General features: G+C 46.0%; 1 protein-coding gene, 1 non-coding gene and 1 pseudogene across 2 annotated transcripts in view; all 3 read left to right on the top strand.

The window, feature by feature from the left end:
* The window catches only part of SSB (small RNA binding exonuclease protection factor La), a 53,360-nt gene that overhangs the window by 25,826 nt on the left and 6,524 nt on the right, over positions 1–21,010 (top strand). Inside the window, exons 3-7 of the mRNA XM_063933506.1 lie at positions 17,488–17,591; positions 17,667–17,841; positions 19,602–19,709; positions 19,799–19,899; positions 20,016–20,087. Of these exons, the coding sequence (XP_063789576.1) occupies positions 17,488–17,591; positions 17,667–17,841; positions 19,602–19,709; positions 19,799–19,899; positions 20,016–20,087 (560 nt within the window). The remainder of the gene's footprint in view (positions 1–17,487; positions 17,592–17,666; positions 17,842–19,601; positions 19,710–19,798; positions 19,900–20,015; positions 20,088–21,010) is intronic.
* LOC134946924 (U5 spliceosomal RNA) lies at positions 4,583–4,690 on the top strand (annotated as a pseudogene).
* Positions 6,327–6,441, top strand: LOC134946855 (U5 spliceosomal RNA). Its single transcript, XR_010182436.1, has one exon. It is a non-coding gene; the product is annotated as a U5 spliceosomal RNA (small nuclear RNA).

The following is a 21,010-nucleotide window of genomic DNA, read 5'->3' as shown; positions in this document are numbered from 1 at the left end:
CTCCTGCGGAAGCAAGGTGTCACTATTATCCCGTACTTGGACGATCTCCTCATAAAAGCGAGATCAAGAGAGCAGTTGCTGAACAGCGTATCACTTTCTCTGGAAGTGTAACGGCAACACGGCTGGTTTCTATATATTCCAAAGTCGCAGTTGGTTTCTACAGCTCATCTGCCTCTCCTAGGTATGATCCTAGACACAGACCAGAAAAGGGTTTATCTCCCGATAGAGAGAGCTCAGGAGCTCATGACACTGGTCAGGAATCTATTAAAAAGGATGGTGGCATCATACGAGGCCATTCCCTTCGGCAGGTTCCATGCGAGGACTTTCCAATGGGACTTACTGGACAAGTGGTCCGGATCACATCTTCAGATGCATCGGTTAATCACCCTATCCCCCAGGGCCAGGGTGTCTCTCCTGTGGTGGCTGCAGATTGCTCACCTTCTCGAAGGTCGCAGATTCGGCGTTCAGGACTGGGTCCTGGTGACCACGGATGCAAGCCTCCGAGGTTGGGGGGCAGTCACGCAGGGAAGAAACTTCCAAGGACAATGGTCGAGTCAGGAGGCTTCCCTACACATAAATATTCTGGAACTAAGGGCCATTTACAATGCCCTAAGTCAGGCAAGACCCCTGCTTCAAAACCAGCCGGTGCTGATTCAGTCAGACAACATCACGGCGGTCGCCCATGTAAACAGACAGGGCGGCACAAGAAGCAGGATGGCGATGGCAGAAGCCACAAGGATTCTCCGATGGGCGGAAAATCACGTGATAGCACTGTCAGCAGTGTTCATTCCGGGAGTGGACAACCGGGAAGCAGACTTCCTCAGCAGGCACGACCTCCACCCGGGAGAGTGGGGACTTCATCCAGAAGTCTTCCAGCTGATTGTAAATCGTTGGGAAAGGCCACAGGTGGACATGCTGGCGTCCCGCCTCAACAAAAAGCTAAAAAGATATTGCGCCAGGTCAAGGGACCCTCAGGCGATAGCTGTGGACGCTCTAGTGACACCGTGGGTGTACCAGTCGGTTTATGTGTTCCCTCCTCTTCCTCTCATACCAAAGGTGCTGAGGATAATAAGAAAGAGAGGAGTCAGAACTATACTCATCGTTCCGGATTGGCCAAGAAGGACTTGGTACCCGGAACTACAAGAAATGATCTCAGAGGACCCTTGGCCTCTGCCTCTCAGACAGGACCTGCTACAGCAGGGGCCCTGTCTGTTCCAAGACTTACCGCGGCTGCGTTTGACGGCATGGCGGTTGAACGCCAGATCCTGATGGAAAAGGGCATTCCGGTTGAAGTCCTTCCTACGCTGATAAAAGCTAGGAAGGATGTGACAGCAAAACATTATCACCGCATATGGCGAAAATATGTTTCTTGGTGTGAGGCTATGAAGGCCCCCACAGAAGAATTTCAGCTGGGTCGATTTCTGCACTTCCTACAGTCAGGAGTGACTATGGGCCTAAAATTGGGATCCATTAAAGTCCAGATTTCGGCCCTGTCTATTTTCTTTCAAAAAGAACTGGCTTCACTGCCTGAAGTTCAGACGTTTGTAAAGGGAGTGCTGCATATTCAGCCCCCTTTTGTGCCCCCAGTGGCACCTTGGGATCTCAACGTTGTGTTGGATTTCCTAAAATCACATTGGTTTGAGCCACTTCAGACCGTGGAATTAAAATATCTCACGTGGAAAGTGGTCATGCTTTTGGCCTTGGCTTCGGCTAGGCGGGTGTCAGAATTGGCGGCTTTGTCCTGTAAAAGCCCCTATCTGATCTTCCATATGGACAGAGCAGAATTGAGGACTCGTCCCCAATTTCTCCCTAAGGTGGTATCAGCGTTTCATTTGAACCAACCTATTGTGGTGCCTGCAGCTACTCGGGACTTGAAGGCTTCCAAGTTGCTGGATGTAGTCCGGGCCCTGAAAATCTATGTTTCCAGGATGGCTAGAGTCAAAGACTGACTCGCTGTATATCCTGCATGCACTCAACAAGCTGGGTGCTCCTGCTTCTACGCAGACTATTGCTCGCTGGATCTGCTCCACGATTCAACTTGCACATTCTGCGGCTGGACTGCCGCATCCTAAATCAGTAAAAGCCCATTCCACGAGGAAGGTGGGCTCTTCTTGGGCGGCTGCCGAGGGGTCTCTGCTTCACAACTTTGCCGAGCTGCTACCTGGTCGGGATCAAACACGTTTGCAAAATTCTACAAGTTTGATACCCTGGCCGAGGAGGACCTTGTGTTTGCTCATTCGGTGCTGCAGAGTCATCCGCAGTCTCCCGCCCGTTTGGGAGCTTTGGTATAATCCCCATGGTCCTTACGGAGTTCCCAGCATCCACTAGGACGTCAGAGAAAATAAGAATTTACTTACCGGTAAATCTATTTCTCGTAGTCCGTAGTGGATGCTAGGCGCCCGTGCGGATTTCTTCTGCAATGCTTGTATATAGTTATTGCTTAAATAAGGGTTATGTTATAGTTTCATCAGGGTTTATCTGATGCTCTGTGATTGTTCATACTGTTAACTGGGTAAAGTTATCACAAGTTATTTGGTGTGGCTGGTATGAGTCTTACCCTGGATTCCCAAAATCCTTTCCTTGTACTGTCAGCTCTTCCGGGCACAGTTTCTCTAACTGAGGTCTGGAGGAGGGACATAGAGGGAGGAGCCAGAGCACAGCAGAATCTAAATTCTTTCTTAAAGTGCCCATGTCTCCTGCGGAGCCCGTCTATTCCCCATGGTCCTTACGGAGTCCCCAGCATCCACTACGGACCACGAGAAATAGATTTACCGGTAAGTAAAATCTTATTTCTTTATCATCCACTAGGGGTCACTGGAGTACTCTTGGGATATGGACGGGCGTAGCCGAACAAGGGCACTGAATATTTAAATTTAGGACCCTCCCCCCCCCTCCATATCCCCGAGTACCTCAGTGTACGACCTCAGTGTTTTTTCGGTGCTCACAGCACGAACAAGGCTTGTGGTATATCCACACTTGGATTTTTATTTTTAAATTTTTATTTTTACTTTTTATTTTTACACTTAGCACATCCCTTCCCAGTTTCTGGAAAAACATGGGTCCGGGATAGTGCCGCTGCACGGGCAGCGAATGGCGTGTCGGTCCTCACAAAGAGCACCCTCACAGCCACAGGCGCTACAAGGCAGCGCATGGCGTGTCGGTCCTCACAAAGAGCACCCTCACAGCCACAGGCAGACTGTCTCCTACTGCAACTGGACGGAGATTACAAGCCCCGTCACAGCCAGGAGGAGAGCTGAAAACTGGACGGTGCTTACAGTAAGAAGCCCCGTCACAGCCAGGATGGAAGCCCCGTCACAATCTGGACGGAGCTTACAGAAGTGCGACACTGCAAGGTATGGTGGGGGGGTCAGGGCGGTCAGCTCACGCTGCCGCCCTGCTGTGTGGGAAAAGCCTTTATTTTTACCGCCGCTTTGCCCGCCGCTTACAGAGGACCCCGCTGAACGAGAGAGCGGCCGCACGTCACTCACAGACGCCGGCCGCTCTCCCAGCCACTGTACCAGTACTCTGCCACTGTAACCGAGCGGCCGCACGTCACTCAGACGCCGGCCGCTCTCCCAGCACGGTAACCGAGCGGCCGCACGTCACTCAGACGCCGGCCGCTCTCCCAGCCACTGTACGCGAGCGCCGCCCAAGCAGCCACTCTGCGTACCCGGGTCTAAAGCTCCGAGCGGCCGTACGTCACTAAAGACGCCGGCCGCTCTTCCAGCGCTGCACCCGGCCACTGCTGTATGAGGCGCCGCCCGTTCCTAGGGCTCCCCGGCGCACTATACCAGCGCTCCCCGGGTTTCCCCAAGCTCCCTGCACTCGCTTCCGGCGCTGCACAGGGAGAAGCTACATCACAAGCAGCGCGGCTGCGGGGGGGTGACGGTGAGTAAAGCCCATAGCAGCAGCAAAGGCTGCATGGGTTAAGACACTGCTCAGTTCTAAATAAGAGACTGCTCAGTTTTTAAACAAGTTATTGACCCATAGCAGCAGCAAAGGCTGCTTGGGAATAAGATATGTTGGAAATAATACAATTCACTGCAGGCAGTGTTGAGTAAAGCCCATAGCAGCAGAAGGCTGCATGGGGTAAGAGACTGCTTAGTGTTTAAACAGTTAATGAAATAACTGGACGGCTAACTAAAGCATAAGGCTGCATAATGTATTGTAAACTGCACGGATTTTACTGTATAATAGACCTGTAACTGTAGAATAGGCTATTAAGCCTATATTTAATGTATAATAGGCTATTAAGCCTATATATTAACGCTGCAGCAGGTAACCTGTCCTGTGATTTTCAGTGGAAGCATGGCATGACGGTCATTTTAATCATTGCTGTTCTTCCAGGTTATAATTCCAGAACATTCCGCCCATACACCTATACTCCACAAGGAGGCGCAGGGGTGTTAGTGGGAATTTTTTGGTTCAGTTTTCACATAAGTCAGCCATGTAATCTGTATTTCTAATTAATTCTAGAACATTCCTGCCCTACATCTCTCAGCCACCAGAGGCGCAGGGAAGTTAGTAGGAATTTGGTTGGGGTTTCATATGCCCATGTGAACTGCTTTTCACATAAAAGACAATATTTTGATTTCTCTTCATATCGAATAAATCTTTCGTTTTTTGCTAAAGATTTCCGTAGAGAGAAACAAGCTTGAGTTTCATATGAATATGCTGTTCAGCAATAACATATATATATATGACACATAATAACTTCATTAAGTCGTGCAAGTGTCTGTCTATTGCCTATTATTTTATGGTGTCTGTCTACATAGCGAGTAAGGCTATAGTGCAGACTAAAAATAATTTTAAAAATCCTATGTTAACATTGGCAATTCAAATTAAAAGAGCGGTAACATCGGAGTCTCGAAATGACTCCGCCAGCCCTAACAAAAGACAGTCTTCCAAAGGGCCAATTTCCCTTTGGGTACCAGAGTGTTTATTTCACTCGATTCTATGTCAAATTATAACTACGAGTGAGAAGGGTACTTTAGACCAGCACTCAGATAGTGCGGGGGGGGGTTGTTAACAACCATACATAATCGTTTCCAAAAGGACGCGATCCGCCATTGCTAGATGATTTTCTTTCAAACATTATAAAAACCCAGGATACATTTGGGTCACTAGAATCTATGTATCAAACAATGCGGATCACTGGTAAAAGAAGCTGCAGAGTATATCTGTAAAGCTTCTGCTAACGCCGGTTATTTTCATTGTCGCTAGTTAAGCGCGACAAGGCCAGAGCTTGTTTGCTCCTAAATTTGATATACTTGTAACGGTATTTTATCCCTTTATGATATTCAGCCATTACCGCATACAGTATATTTGTAACGGCGTTTTATCCCTTTATAAGGAACAGTCACGCCTTGTAACGACAGGACGTTACAGTCAGCAAGCCAGTGGTTTGATGACTTCTTTTACAATTGTGGAAGCGCGTATTTACATGTTACATTTGCGAGGTTTCAGGACTTCAACTCATACAGGTCTCAGCTATTTACAGCTTAAAGGACAAAACTGCCTCTGTCGAACGGTTGGCAGGTTGTCATTTAGTCTTTGCAGGTTTATAAACCAGGCAGTAGTACGCCAACAGAGTCAGAGTTACTTATTCCCCTCTGTTTGAGCAAAACCAAACAGCTCCGTTGCAATATCAATCAGCAAGTCATTTACTACAGTTAGAAAATGGATTTTCTGCGGTTAGTATTTGCTTATTGGAGCCACACAATTGCATAATTGCATTTGAATGCGTATTTACCCAGTCCGGTTTGTTCTTCACAGGTTCTAGCGGTTGCAAATCGCCACAACCATTAACCATTTCATGTCTACCGTTGCTTATCGCTTTGGGTATTTACCAAAGTGAGGTTGGGATGATAGCTCATCTCACATAAGAACTCTGTCTCAACAAAGTTCCTTTAACTTGCGCTACTAAGGTATACTGCGGTAGCAGATCAAGTTCGAAAACAATCACATCTAATTCCGTCTAAACGATGTCAATGCCTAGGTAAGATGATAAATACGGTAAATCAAAGACTTTTACCTACTACACCAGCAATAACAAATGTACGTCTAGTAATTAGTGCAAAACACGCACACTAGCGGTACATTGGTGTATTCACCTATTAAGAATAAAGTTGTGTTTTCAATTTAGTTCGCCACCCTTCACTCGCGTTTCCCACAGAGGGAAAAGGGTGCATATACTCTGGACGACAGTCGCAGAGGGTCAGGATTTGTAGTTAAAATCAGCAACAAAGATTGCTGTCGATAAAGGTCTTAGAACTCTGTGCATTTTACAATGCAATACATGATTCGCTTTCAGTCTGACCAGGTATATACTCTGGTTTCTCTTCAGAACGAATAAATCTTTCGCCTTTTACTAAAGATTTCTGTGGAGAGGAACAACCATGAGTTTCAGGTAAATGTTTGATGCCTGTCTCACGCTGGCCTTAAGCAGTCAAACAAGGCAACGGCAGTTGCATACACAACAACCAGTGAGAACCAAGAAGCCGCATGGTAATGCGGCATGTGACTCAAATCCTCAATGGCTTAGAACACCATTAGGTGAAAATGTCAAGAGATCATTACGTGAGTGGACATCTGTTAGACAGAGGATCTCACCCGTCAGGATTTGGATCCTGAAAACTGGACATTAAATCCACAGGTGTTTCATATGCGAGTCCACAGAAGGGGGTTACCCTCAAGTATACATGATGGCATCTCGCCACAATTACAAAAGCTCAGTATGTGTACAAAACAGATCACAAGGGCAGTGGCGGTGGAGTCTCTCACATTCATGTGGTCATTCAGCATCGTGTATCTGGCTCCACCAGTTTCCGCTGCTCTCTCCGTTGTCAAAACGGCTCATAAGACAGTTTGTCACAGTCATACTGGTGGTAGCTCATGGGTTTCGGAGAAGTTTGCTTCTCGAATTTTCAAGGAATACTTGCACACGATCTTGGCCCGCTCATAATACGTCCAACCTGTTACATCAGGGAACGTTAGTTTACCCATAGTTACCTATGTACCTATTATCTATGTACCGCAGCTGCGGTTGACGGGGTGAGGGTGCAGACCGCCCTCTTAAGAAATTGAGCATTACAGTATCGGTTATACTAACCATGTTACGAAATAGTAAGCCGTTTAAGGCAGCTCATTTTTACAAAATTTCGTGGGCTTACATAGGTTGTAAACCTCGGAAGTTTCCAACATCATCCTTCAAGTAACCCGTATTCTGTTAAACGGGGTGGAATGGAAAACTGCGTTGATCTGCACGAAGAGTGCAGGTATCTGTGTGGTAAACTTATTTTCAAAGACGTTTGCCTCTATTGGCGTCTGTACACATCTTTCTACAAGGTGTCATCAAAGTTCACACTCTATTTATCCCACCTACAGCGCCAGGCGACTTGAAGTTGGGTTCAGATTTCTTACAGTTTTCATATTTTGAACCCTTTCAACAAATGGGAATTAAGTTTCTCACTTTGGAAAACAATTTTCTTATAGCCTTGGCTTCGGCAAGGGTTTTGTTTTCATATTTGGGTGCCTTGTATTCCAAGCCACCGTATTTGAGTTTTCTCATGACAAAGCAGATCTTCGGACGAATCACGCTTTCGTATTCTTCACATCAATATACCAATAGGGGTTCCTGTGTGGACAGCACATTCTAGAATTCTGAATGTGGTACACGCATTACGCGTTTATATATGTCCCGAACGTCAACAGTACGTGATATGAATACGTTGTTTGTTCTCTATGATACTGCCAACTGGGGTTAGCCAGTTTCTTAGCAGACATTATCCAGTTGGGTAATAATAATGACTACAAGTCAGGTTTACTTTAAGGCTAAGTTACAATCGCCTACGTCAGTAATAGCTCATCCCACAGGTTCTGTGGGAATGTCAGACCCAGTGGGTCGTGGAGTGTCTAAAACGCGGCTATATAGCCTTCATGTGCACCATGTTTGTGCACGTTTACACGTTATAAATGGTGGCGCCATCAGCATCTAGCTTTGGGCTGCCTACTGTTACAAGTATCAAACAGCTCTCCCGCCCACGAGGGAAGCTTTGGTACGTCCCAAGAGTACTCCAGTGACCCCTAGTGGATGATAAAGAAAATAGGATTTTGGTACTTACCAGGTAAATCCTTTTCTTTGAATCCATAGGGGGCACTGGACGCCCACCCAGAGCAGTTTTACCGGGGTTGTTTTAAGCTCAAGGGAGCTTAGGGTAACAAGTTTTACTTCATTGATATTAAGCTCAGAGGAGCTTATGGTAACACATTTTCACCGATTGGTTCAAATTATAAAGTTCTATCGGTTATGGTGTCAACTGTTTAGTTGACAGTAAGGTTATGGGTCAACATTGTGTTGTCCGTTATGTTATAGGTATTCTCCATTGTCAACCTCTCTATCGTTCCTGTTCGCTCAGTAAAAAACACTGAGGTCGTACACTGAGGTACTCGGGGATATGGAGGGGGGGGAGGGTCCTAAATTTAAATATTCAGTGCCCTTGTTCGGCTACGCCCGTCCATATCCCAAGAGTACTCCAGTGCCCCCTATGGATTCAAAGAAAAGGATTTACCTGGTAAGTACCAAAATCCTATTTTTAAATGCACAAAACAAACGCACATCAAACAGCGCTAGAATAAAGGTGTGTGTTTTTTAATAAAAAATAAATAAATGAATATAAAATGTGTACAAGTACCGGCAATAATTGCACATAAAACCCTATATGCATAACAATTCCAACTTATTTGTTAGGATAACTGATTAGTAATCATGCACAGATGGTATATTAGTCCAAATTATAGGAAACTTCATGCAGTTAGGGTCAGCTGAGATGGTAGCTTTTTTTCAGTGCACTGAAATAAATGGTTCCTTGTCCGATTTTGAAATTTAGAACAATGTTGGTTTGAAGATAAAACTTGGACAGGAACTATAATCAAAGATGTTTAAAGCAGTGAAGCACATCGGTAATTGATATCACCTTTTGTATATAAGCCCAACTCCCAACGGGGCAATTTTGGGAACTCCTAATGCCTTCAACACATTGGTGGTGCCATATCCGGAGGATCTAAACAGGGGGCTTTGCAAAGGATGGATTAACCGAGTGCCAGTACTGAACACCGTGGATGACGTTTTACGCGTTTCTCCGCCTTCGATCACGTCAGCAGCTTCTTCAGAGACGTTGTACATAATGTCCCTGTGCTTCCGTTTATATAGCGGGTCTCGGCCTCTCACACCGGCGTGTTGCATTTACGTTCCAGGCCTCATCCTGGGCTGGAACGCACGCGCATGCGTGTGGCTACGTTCTGTCATTTGATAATGTATCAGCTTTCCGCGGCCCGACCTAGTTTTAAATACTCTTGCAGTTAAAAGTAATACTTTGTCACCATATGATTTTGGATCTGGTTCATTACCAGGCCCGAAAAGGGAAATCTTTAAACCCCTACATACACACATGCGTATTTGGTATTGTGCACTTCTGTGAACAAGGTTTTGTCCCTTTCCTTTATATATGGAAAGGGACAAAACCTTGTGCACAGAAATGCACAATACCAAATACGCATGTCCAAAATCATATGGTCCCAAGTCATTAGTAATGACATCCTTTATACACAAAGGGTTAAAATTCTCACTATCTTATTGGTAGTTCTGACACCAATAATATATAATTGGGGTCGCTAGACAATTTGATATTAATGTCATCACTCTCTATATGGAGTATGTAACGATACAATGATACACCTGACTGACTATGATCGTGTTACGTATATTTGGGGCCCTGGCACACATTTAGATGTGCGTGGCCATCATGTTTATATGCGTTTTTACAATAATGGTTATATATTTCAGCCAATGCTTTGTTTTAATCCTTATTTGATTGAGTTGTTTATTGTGATCTATGTTAATTAATTTATAAACCTGTCCCTGTGTCAAAAAATGCTATATGCTCTACTTATAAAAATGAGTCGTCCTATGTATTGCTGCATGCTACAATGTGGACGTTTGACTTGTGACAAAGTTGCAGTTAAAAGTAATAGAGTATTTAAAACTAGGTCGGGCCGCGGAAAGCTGATACATTATCAAATGACAGAGAACGTAGCCACACGCATGCGCGTGCGTTCCAGCCAAGGACGAGGCCTGGAACGCAAATGCAACATGCCGGCGTGAGCGGCGAGACCCGCTATATAAACGGAAGCACAGGGACATTCTGTACAACGTCTCTGAAGAAGCCGCTGACGTGATCGAAGGCTGAGAAACTCTTAAAACGTCATCCACGGTGTTCAGTACTGGCACTCGTCACTCTGTTAATCCATCCTTTGCAAAGCCCCCTGTTTGGATCCTCTGGATATGGCACCACCAATGTGTTGAAGGCACCAGGAGCCGGAAGTTCCCAAAATTGCCCCCTGTTGGGAGTTGGGCTTATATACAAAAGGTGATATCAAATACCGATGTGCTTCACTGCTTTTTTTTTTTTTTAAATAAAGTATTTTTATTTCGAAGGAGATTAGTTTGCACATAGACATTGCATATAAGGAACATACCATACACATAATGACATGACAACATCGGGTAACATCATTCATTTTCGGCTTATTATGATAATATGTCATACGTTCATAGGTGCCTAGGTATGTGCAATTATTTATACTAATATCTTATCTAATCCGTGTGCTCTAGTGTTCAAGAACTCTCATTATACTTAGTTTTGTTTTTTCTCCCCATTTAAAACTCTTACGGACAACTTGTCCGAGTAAGTCTCCGCAGAAAAAAAAAAAAAAAAAAGGGATATCAAACAGAAACCAAACACCGAAAGCTCCAAAAAAGATAGAAACGAGAAAACAAAACAAAAAAATAACTAGGGGGAAGAAGACACATTGGGGGATATTAGCACTCTAAATCCTACCCTGTCTAGCTGGGCGTTGAGCCATCCTCTCATACACTACCCATTGGGTGAGAGGGAAGCTTGTAGCCCTATAGAAATCATATATTAGCAATTCCAGGACTCGTTAGCAACCCCGGTGCCACTAAGTTATAGGGTCTGGCAAGGAGTATGTGGATTCCAGCCATGGAGACCAAATTCTATCAAATTTAGCGGAAGCATTCTGTTTCATGTAAATGTATCGTTCCTTGAAGACTGTGTCGTTTATTAGTGCCTTAAAAGCGGGGAGTGTAGGGCCCTTGGGGGCCATCCATAGCCTCGCGATGCTCACCTTCGCCATTGCACACATGTTGCGAGCATAGAGGCCCTGTGGACTAGATACACAATCAGATCCTCCCATTCCCAGGATACAAAATTGCGGGGTAAGCATGGCCTCGTCCACCCCCGTGTTCACCAGAATCGACCCGACCCCCGACCAGAAAGCCCGCAACTTCGGGCAGTCCCAAATAAGATGCCAAAAAGTACCTGCAGTCATCCCACATTTAGGGCAGTCACCCGCACGGCCCGTCCCGAGTCTAGCCAGTCTTGCCGGGGTCATATATATTCTGTGCAAAAGGAAGTATTGTATTTGTTGAAACCTGATGGATTTGGTAACCCTGCTCGGAGTTTCCAAAGCTAGGGCCCAGTTTTCCTCATCTATGGGGCCCAAATCCTCTTCCCATTTGACACGGAGACGCGTCAAAGGGTCAGTATGCAGTTTGGCGAGTAGATAGCCATAAGCATGGGAAATCATCTTAACCCGACCCAGCATACTTATAAAGGTCTTAATGGGAAATGGTATGATCTTAGGGGGGGGAAGTGGCGAATTGGGACTGCAAAGCATGCCTGAGTTGGAGGTATCTAAAAAAATAGGAGTTAGGTAGATCAAACTCGTCTTTTAGTTGTTGGAAGGATTTAAGTGTATTATCCGTATAGAGATGATTTATGGAAACTACTAATTTAGGGGCCCAAACCTCCCGTCCCTCGAGCGCATATAGTTCAGGGAGCCACTTAGAGTACCAGAGGGGGGTGTCCGGGTCCAATCAATCGAATTTCAAAAGAGTTCTTAGTGCCTGCCACACCTTCATGGCCTGATATAGAAGAGGGGGGAGGAACCGGGCCAGGCTCCCACTCAGTAACACCTGCAGGGGAGATAAACCGGGGAAGTAGCATTGTATAAATACCCAATGGAGAGAAGTGACGCCAGTATCCTGCACCCATGCACTAATATGTGTCAGCTGAGCGGCATAGTAGTACATCTGAAAGTCTGGCAAAGCCAGACCTCCGTCGCAGCGCAACCTGGTGAGCGTGTTCAGCTGTATTCTAGGACGTTTGTTAGCCCAAATTAAAGAGGAGAGGACACTATTCAGTTTTCTAAAGAAGGATGGATGAATATAATACAGGGGATTGAAGAATCACATATAGAATCTTAGGTAGTTATATAATTTTCACGAGGCTGACCCTGCCAGATACAGTCAATGGAAGCTTACACCAAGTCTTAGATTTACGAGCAGCCTGTTGCATGATCGGATCAAGGTTCAAAGGTGTAAAGTCAGAGGGATCATTGGTTACCTGAATCCCAAGATATTTAAATTTCGCCGTCCAACATAGCGGTAGGGAGACTTTAGGAACAGCAGGGGGGGGGCCAATCGCAGGCATAATGGAGGATTTAGACCAGTTAATATGAAGGCCTGAGTATTCACCAAACTCCTCAATCAATTGCAACAATATAGGCATAGACTTGGTGTAATCCTGCAAGAACAGCAGCATGTCGTCAGCGTAGAGGGCAATCCTGTCCTCCCGAGGGCCAGTATGAATGCCCACTATACCCGGATGGGACCTTATTAGACAGGCTAAAGGCTCGATGGCCAGGGCAAACAGGGTTGGGGACAGAGGGCATCCCTGTCTGGTCCCGCGATACAAGCGGAACGAGGGAGATACATAGCCGTTCACCGAGATCCTGGCGGTCGGGTGTTGATAAAGTAATTTAACCCATCTTATAAAATTAGGTCCGAATCCCATACATGTCATGACTTCCCATAGATAGGACCACTCAATACTGTCAAATGCCTTAGCGGCATCCAGTGAGACCACTACCGAGTCGGAGGGAAAGTCATGCGGGACTTGTAAAATGGTATATAATCTACGTAGGTTAATAGAAGTGGACATCCCTGGCATAAAGCCAGTCTGGTCGGAGTGGATAATGGAGGTGATTACTGTGTTAAGTCGAACAGCTAAAATCTTGGCCAGAATCTTGGCGTCGGTGGGAATCAATGATATCGGTCTATAGGATTCTGGGGATTTAGGGTCCTTTCCGGGCTTCGGGATTACTATAATAACCGCCTCCGCCATAGAGGGGGGAAGTTGATCATTAACAAAAATATCTGAATATAGGGCGTGAAGCCGAGGACCAAAGAAATCAATGTGGGTCTTGTATACCTCTGAGGGGATGCCATCATAGCCCGGTGCCTTGCCGTTGGGAGACAAGCCAATAGCTGCCGTTACCTCATCCAGAGTCAGGGGTGCCTCCAACACCTCAGAGGCCTCCGAGGAGAGTGTGGGTAGGGGAATATTTCTTAAATAAGCGGAGATGTCTGATGCCGAGTCTACCAGTTGTGAACTGTAGACCTCAGCATAGTAAGAGCGGAATAGCTGCGCAATGTCCGGCGTGGTGTTCACAAGGGAGCCATCGCTACCGGTCATCTGGGCAATGGTAGATCCTGGGCGGTCACTGTGCACCAAGCGGGCCAGCAGGCCACCTGGCCTATCGCCCTGCATATAAATATTAGTAGCCTGGAATAGAAGCGAGCGCAAGTTTTTATCAGACAGATGAGCCACCCAAGCCGACTGGGCCGCCAGCCAGCGTATCTTCAGTGCAGGGGTGCCATCTACCAAGTATCTAGATTCCAAATTTCTGGCGTCGCTCTCAAGGGTTCGCTCTCTTTCCCTGCAGGACGTTTTAAGGGCAGAAATGCGTCTAATATACGTACCCCTCAGGAAGGCCTTAAACGAATCCCAGACCACTGTTCCCGAGGCCGAGCCCACATTGTCATTAAAATAGCCCTCCCACTGAGTCGCCTGGTCAGAGCAGTCACCCATTTGTAACAGCCAGGAAGGATGAAGTTTCCAATATGAATGTCCCCTCTGTCTCTCCACAGCGAGAGTCAACACCATAGGGGAGTGATCAGATATACCCCGGGCCTCATACTGGACGTCAACCACCCTGGGGAGAAGAACGGGGGACAGCAGGGTCAGGTCGATTCTGGAGAACGAACCATGCGTGCCAGAAAAGCATGAAAACTGGCTAGTAGTAGGGTGTCGAACTCTCCACACATCCACCCACTGCAAATTATTCAGAAAATCAGCAAATTTAGTAGGACTAGAGCGCACCCCAGCAGCCTGCGGAGAGCGCCATCTGTCTAAAGCTAAATTAGTAACATTGTTAGTCACCCAAGCAGACCACCGGGGTGTCCGGGGAGGAGGCTATGAATGAAGCAGCCTGCTGTAGCACATCGTACGAGAAGGGGGGGGGGGGGATATAAACCGCCAGTATGTAGTAGGGTTGGGAACTTAATCTACAGTCAAGGAACACAAAACGACCGTACTGATCAGTTTTGACCGACACCAGCTCAAATTGGACCGATTTCCTTATCAGGATTGACACTCCCCTGGAGGAAGAGGAGTGAGAAGCGTGATAGGCCCAGCCCACCCAGGGTCTTCTAAGTGACAGTAACCTATTCCCTTCCAAGTGAGTCTCGCAGAGACACGCAATATCCGGGCCATATTTCCGAAGTGTAGTCAAAACTAAGGAACGTTTTATCTTATTATTTAAACCTCGAACATTCCATGTCAGAAATTTCAAATTAGCCATAGACCTGGTAGTATGCTATGTAGTAACCTAGAGGAACAACCCAGGGAGTGTTCCTGGAAATCGCTAATACGAGCAGGAACAGTGCTATAATACTCAAACCCTGAAACTTATACGACCGTGTCCAATGCATCAAACATACTTCCCACAACAAAAAAAACATACTCAAAAACAAATTGAAGCATGAGAAAAATAACAAACTATAGAAAGAAAAAAACTTGCAGAAGGAACAGCAACAAGCTGTTCGTTGATCTCCCCCTCCCTCCCCGTATACCACCCCTAACTTCGGCATACTTAAATCCCAAACAATCAAATCCAACTCTCAAATGCTAATTTCAGGCAAAGCCCTTAACCAGATCAAGCGAGCAAGAATAAGAAAGAAAAAGAAAAAAAATCCTGAGCCACCAACGCCAAGGGGGGGCTCCCTGGACAATGGGTAGAGGCCTCCGGTGATCCCACCCAAACATTATACTATGCAGGGCCTCAGTCCGGGGCTAGCTGGCGCGCTCCCGGTGCATATCCGTCCAGCCATTGGGCCGCCTCTCTGGGGGAATTGAAGAATTTGGTTTCCCCGTCCGCTACCACCCTAAGGCGGGAAGGAAACAGCATAGAGTAGGAGAGGTTCAGGTCTCTGAGGCGCCTCTTGATAGGCATAAACTGGGCTCGATCCTTCTGGACGTCCGCGGCAAAATCAGGAAAAGCTGACACGGTAACTCCATTCCTGACAAGAGGGCCTTTTGTGCGTCCCAAACGGAGGACCGAGTCACGATCCCTATAATGCAGAAATTTGGCGATGAAGGTGCGCGGAGGGGCGCCAGGAGGTAGAGGACGAGATGGTATCCGATGTGCACGCTCCACCGTAAACTGTGCCGTGATGGATTCAACGCCGTACAATTCCTTAAGCCATGACTCTAGGAAGGCCTCAGGCTGGGAGCCCTCCTCCTTCTCCGGCAGGCCAACAAAACGCACATTATTTCTACGCAGCCTTCCCTCCATGTCTAGTATCTTGGATTGAAGGGATGTTACTTGCTGGGTTACCGTGGAAATGCACTGTTTCATAGGACCGCACATATCCTCCAGATTCGAGACACGGGTTTCTGCCTCTCCCACTCTCTCTCGTATGCGTTGGACGTCCTGCCGAAGCAGTGAGAGATCACACTGCACTTTCTCCATCTTATCTGAAAGACGCTGCTCCGACCCTGCTATTGCCTCCAGCACTTGTTGAAGGGATGGAGCTGTTGGTGTGTTAGGGGATTCAGCAGCTGATGCAGATGGGGAGTAGGAGTGGGACGGAGAGGCCCCGTGCGTAGCAGCCTGCGAGGCCCGTATGTTAGGTGGATTAGGTTGTCTGACAAATTTCTCCAGCTTCGCCGCCGCGCGCTGGCCGTCCCGAACCATGGCGGGCAATAGGTAGTAACAAACACTCCGGTATATTTTTAGGTCAGAAATATAGAAGGAGACGGCAATAATACATTTTTAAGGTTGTAATGAGCAGAAATACATCCACAGCTGGTCGTCTGAGTAATAGGTAAGTATAAAATAAGGTATTGGCAGCGTCTCAGAGTATAGGGGAGATCAGGAGCGATGCAGTCTTTTAGTATGTAAAATGAGATAGCAGATGCAGGCAAAATATAAATTGATCCCAGGAGGTAAAAGTCACTCACCAGTTGCAGATCAGGCAGCCTTTAAATGAGAATAATATCCCCTTTATGTCCTGGAGTAGCAGTCCAGAGCACTGGGGCCATGCAGCTGATCATGAAATGGCTGCCACATACAGAGCCCTCTTCCCCCTTCCAGGAGCTGCTGGGTGTGCTCCGGTGTTCGGGGCCACAGATTACAGCCCACAATCAAGAGGGGGACCAGCCGCTGCTTCCACACCTCTCCGCGGCGTCCAGCGGTGACAGCAGGCCGCCTCCAAGGCTCCGGACACAGCGCGGCCGGGAGACGCCAAAATTGAGGCCGGGGATCCGGAGGAGGTATAGGCCTCGGATCCGGAAGTGTGCCGCCGCGGCCGTACAGACCTCAGGGGGAGCGGGGAAGTCGCCTGCCGGTGCCCTGCAGCACAGTGAAGGGAAACAGGGTGGTTTGGCACACCAGAGGGTATCAGGATGGTATATAAGGATGTTTTATCCAGGGAGCTCCCGGGATCTGCTTCCTACTCCTGAGCTGCCGTGGCCACGCCCCCGTGCTTCACTGCTTTAAACAGCTTTGATTATAGTTCCTGTCCAAGTTTTATCTTCAAACCAACATTGTTCTAAATTTCAAATCGGACAAGGAACCATTTATTTCAGTGCACTGAAAAAAAAGCTACCATCTCAGCTGACCCTAACTGCATGAAGTTTCCTATAATTTGGACTAATATACCATCTGTGCATGATTACTAATCAGTTATCCTAACAAGTTGGAATTGTTATGCATATAGGGTTTTATGTGCAATTATTGCCGGTACTTGTACACATTTTATATTCATTTATTTATTTTTTATTAAAAAAAATACACACCTTTATTTTAGCGATGTTTGTTTGTTTGTTTGTTTTGTGCTATCTTAGAGGTTGAGTATTCCCTTTCTAACAGCTGCTTTAAGATTGGTGTATTAATTGAGCATTGGCAGAAAGTCATTCATAGTTGCAACTAGCCCTAGTGCCGAATTTCTGTTCTGTTGTCTGTCTCTAATTTTAAATGCAACTTTGTCCTCTTTCTTTACAGTACTATTTTGGTGACCATAATCTTCCACGAGACAAGTTCTTAAAGGAACAGATCACCCTTGATGATGGTTGGGTGCCACTGGAGACTATGATCAAGTTTAACAGGTACACTTCACAACCATAGGAGTTGTGTGGAATTGTAGCTCTGGGTGTATCTGACTCTTTATTTTACACCTGCAGATTAAACAAATTGACCAAAGATTTTAGCAAGATATTGGGAGCACTTAAAAAATCCAAGTTGGGTCTGTTGGAAATTGATAAGGAAAAGTGTAAGATTAGAAGATCTCCCAACAAGCCACTACCTGAAGTCACAGATGAATACAGAAACGCTGTGAAACACAGATCAGTCTACATTGTAAGTATAGTATAGGAATGTAAAATGAATTACAAGAATAGTGGGATACCACATAGGCGGCAAGTGACTGTAAGGTGCAGAATTATGACTTTGCAGACCACTGCATAGGACTAGAACGTCAACAGGTAATGAGTGACTGAGTCCCTCAGTGCTGTGCCAATCTTCTATTTTCATCTGTATTGGTAGGATGAGTATACAGAATGACCTCATCAGTGTTCTCATACATTCTGCAGGTACTACATAAACATAGGTCCAAAGAAACCACCTATTCCTCGCACTGTTTTACAAGACTGGTAGCGTCCATTAGAGAATCTAGAAACGGGACATGCTCTGTATAGTGGATTGCACGCTTGGTAGTGTGGCTTATTCTATAAATACAATGTACTACAATCTGTTCGATGCAGTTCTCATTGATTAGATGTTCCAGAACAGTTTCATTCTGAGGCTTCAGAAGCTGTGGTCTGTATGGTAAAAGGTTCCTAAAACAGGAAGACCAGAGACGACGTGTAGTGTCACATTTGGGGAATGCCTGATGTGCAGCCTTGGTAACTGAATGTGATGCAAGCATTGTACGTATCAACATTTACTGATGCCAAATAGGGACACGGTAGTCTTTGCCCCTATCTTGCCAGAAACTCCCACTGTTGAATGAAACTCTGCCCAGTTTGTGGGTTGAAAATTGGGATGGTTATTCTAAAATTATGACTTGTGGGTGGTATGAAACATTGTATTACAGATGTTGTACAAATCATTAATAGAGGCTATCCTTCACATTACTATACTTTGTAACAGCTGGGCCTAGGGATATGTATGATCTTGATTTAGTAGCATGTAATCCATAGTCTGTATATTGTACAATGTATAGCATTTTGCTCTGGTGTCCAATTAAGGTTTGTGTGTACTAGTATTGCAGTGTCTGTTGCCATAGATATTATTATTAATAATAATAATATTATCCACAAGGGTTCCGCAGCGCCCAATTAGAGTACATATGCACATTATCAAAACGGGAAAATAGTGACTCACAGTTGAAGATAATATAGGACAAGTACAGGGTAACTAAGCATAACTACACTAGTAGACGACATAGAGCAGTTTCAAGGTGGCCAAAAAACTGCTGGATTTGGGCAGTTGAGGATTAAGGTAAGAAAAGGATAAGCATATGAGGTAAGAGGGCCCTGCTCATGAGAGCTTACATTCTAAAGGGGAGGGGCAGACAGACAGGGGTAACACAGATTGGGTAAACAGAGCATGGGACAGGGGGTTAGGATGAGATTTGGCTGGGTTTGGTAAAGAAGTGGATCTTAAGAGCCCGTTTGAAGTTCTGTGGAGGGTCTGAGGGGGAGAGGTAAAGAATTCCAGAGAGAGGGGGCAGCATGTGAAAAATCCTTGAGATAGGAGTGGGAGTAAGTAACCAAGACAGGAGAGTCTGTGTGCATTAGCAATATATATGCAATAGGTGCCTTACAGACCTCATACTGCACATATCACATGGAGACTATGATTTGCGCTTGCATTCTAAAGACTGTCACTGTATAATCTCAGATTAAAAGGGACTGCGTGGCTTTCTAAATTAGTTTGATGCCACTTTCAGGGAGTCTGAAATGCTGAGGTTTGAGTGGAATACAAAAACAGTTTGAGGCATTGAGTACCAGGTTTCCCATATTGTAGAGAGCTTCATATGATGAATTTACATGGTGTAGGCCATGTATGTGGCAATGTTGAAATGCCTGATTACAGTAATTTTTCCTATTTCACAGAAAGGATTTCAGCTTGATGCAACACTAGATGATATAAAAGACTGGCTGGAAGATCTGGGTCCCGTAGAAAACATACAGATGAGAAAGACATTAGAGAAGACATTTAAGGTATTTTGCTGCTAAGTCCTAATTGTTGTAGCGCTAATGATTGTGTATATGATATATTTGCAAAATATATATTGCTCTCTCTCTCAAAGGGTTCTATATTTATTGTATTCGATGCCGTGGAATCTGCAAAAAAATTCTTGGAAAATAGGAACCTCAAATTCAAAGATCATGACCTGATGATATTATCAAAGTAAGTGTAGTATGGTCTCTCCTGTGAAAGTTAACTACATTTGGTAGTTTCTTGTCGGGCAAATGCTACAAAATTCAGGGTGAACTTAACTTCCCATCTCCTCCATTAATTAACAGGGAGGAATATAATGCAAAGAAGAATGAGGAAAAGAAGCAAAAACATTCAGATTCAAAAGTAAAGTCCAAACAGTAAGTGCAAGCAGATTCTCTTGCTTGTCATAGAGGTACATACAGTAGGCCTCTAAGGATTTAAGCGAGTAGTACTGCTTCTACCGCAGGGTCCCTCCAGCATTGGTCTAGATATGTGCTGCTTCATTGCTGCTAACTGTATAGAGGGGTCTACTTATGGAAGCTGCACACTCCTGTGGCTTTCTGCACTTAAGTGTGGGGTAACTATGAATTGGCGGGGATCATTCAGAAGCATGTCCTCCCCTTTTCTTGTCTCTTAGAACTCCATACATATCTACAGGGTTGTTTTTTATTCTTTCCCCCTGATAGAACATAACCACTATGGCTCACAAGACTGACTTTAAGTTATAAATGGTTCATAGTGTTCACTCTAGGCTGTTTTAGCAGGGCGCCGCGCCCTGCCCGTTTTTTAGCAGGCAAAACCCGCCCTGCCCCTTTTGCGGCGCCCTGCTAGAACAGCCGCCCGCTTCCTGCCCTCCTGGCGTGTATAGATGCCGTGCGCATGCGCGCGGCATCCATTCACGCATTGGGAGAGGGCTGGGGGAAGCCCAGCACCGACGGAGGTGCTGGGCACGCCCCCAACAGTGACGTCACCGGCCACAGACGCTCTCTATAGTAGCGTCTGTGGGCCGCACCGCCCCCTAAAATGACGTAGGTGTGGCCACGCCCCCTAATTTGCGTGGGCGCGCACATGTGCCCTCGGAGTCCGGCGCCCTGCCCCTTTTCACTCCTAGAGTGAACACTAGATCAGTCCTGTTCAGCCCAAGGATTGGCTAGGAGAGAAGATCATTGAGAAGCCTCTGTTCTCTCTGCTGGTGCAGTCTATTGCCTGCCTGTCCTGACTTCCTCAATTAGCGGTGGACCCACTAGCATAGCTTTCATTAGGGGTCTTACTGGGCTAGAATCTTGGTAAATGCTGGGTG

Source organism: Pseudophryne corroboree, chromosome 7 (assembly GCF_028390025.1).
Source record: "Pseudophryne corroboree isolate aPseCor3 chromosome 7, aPseCor3.hap2, whole genome shotgun sequence".
Classification (NCBI taxonomy): domain Eukaryota; kingdom Metazoa; phylum Chordata; class Amphibia; order Anura; family Myobatrachidae; genus Pseudophryne; species Pseudophryne corroboree.
This window is presented reverse-complemented; position numbering and strand designations above follow the sequence as displayed.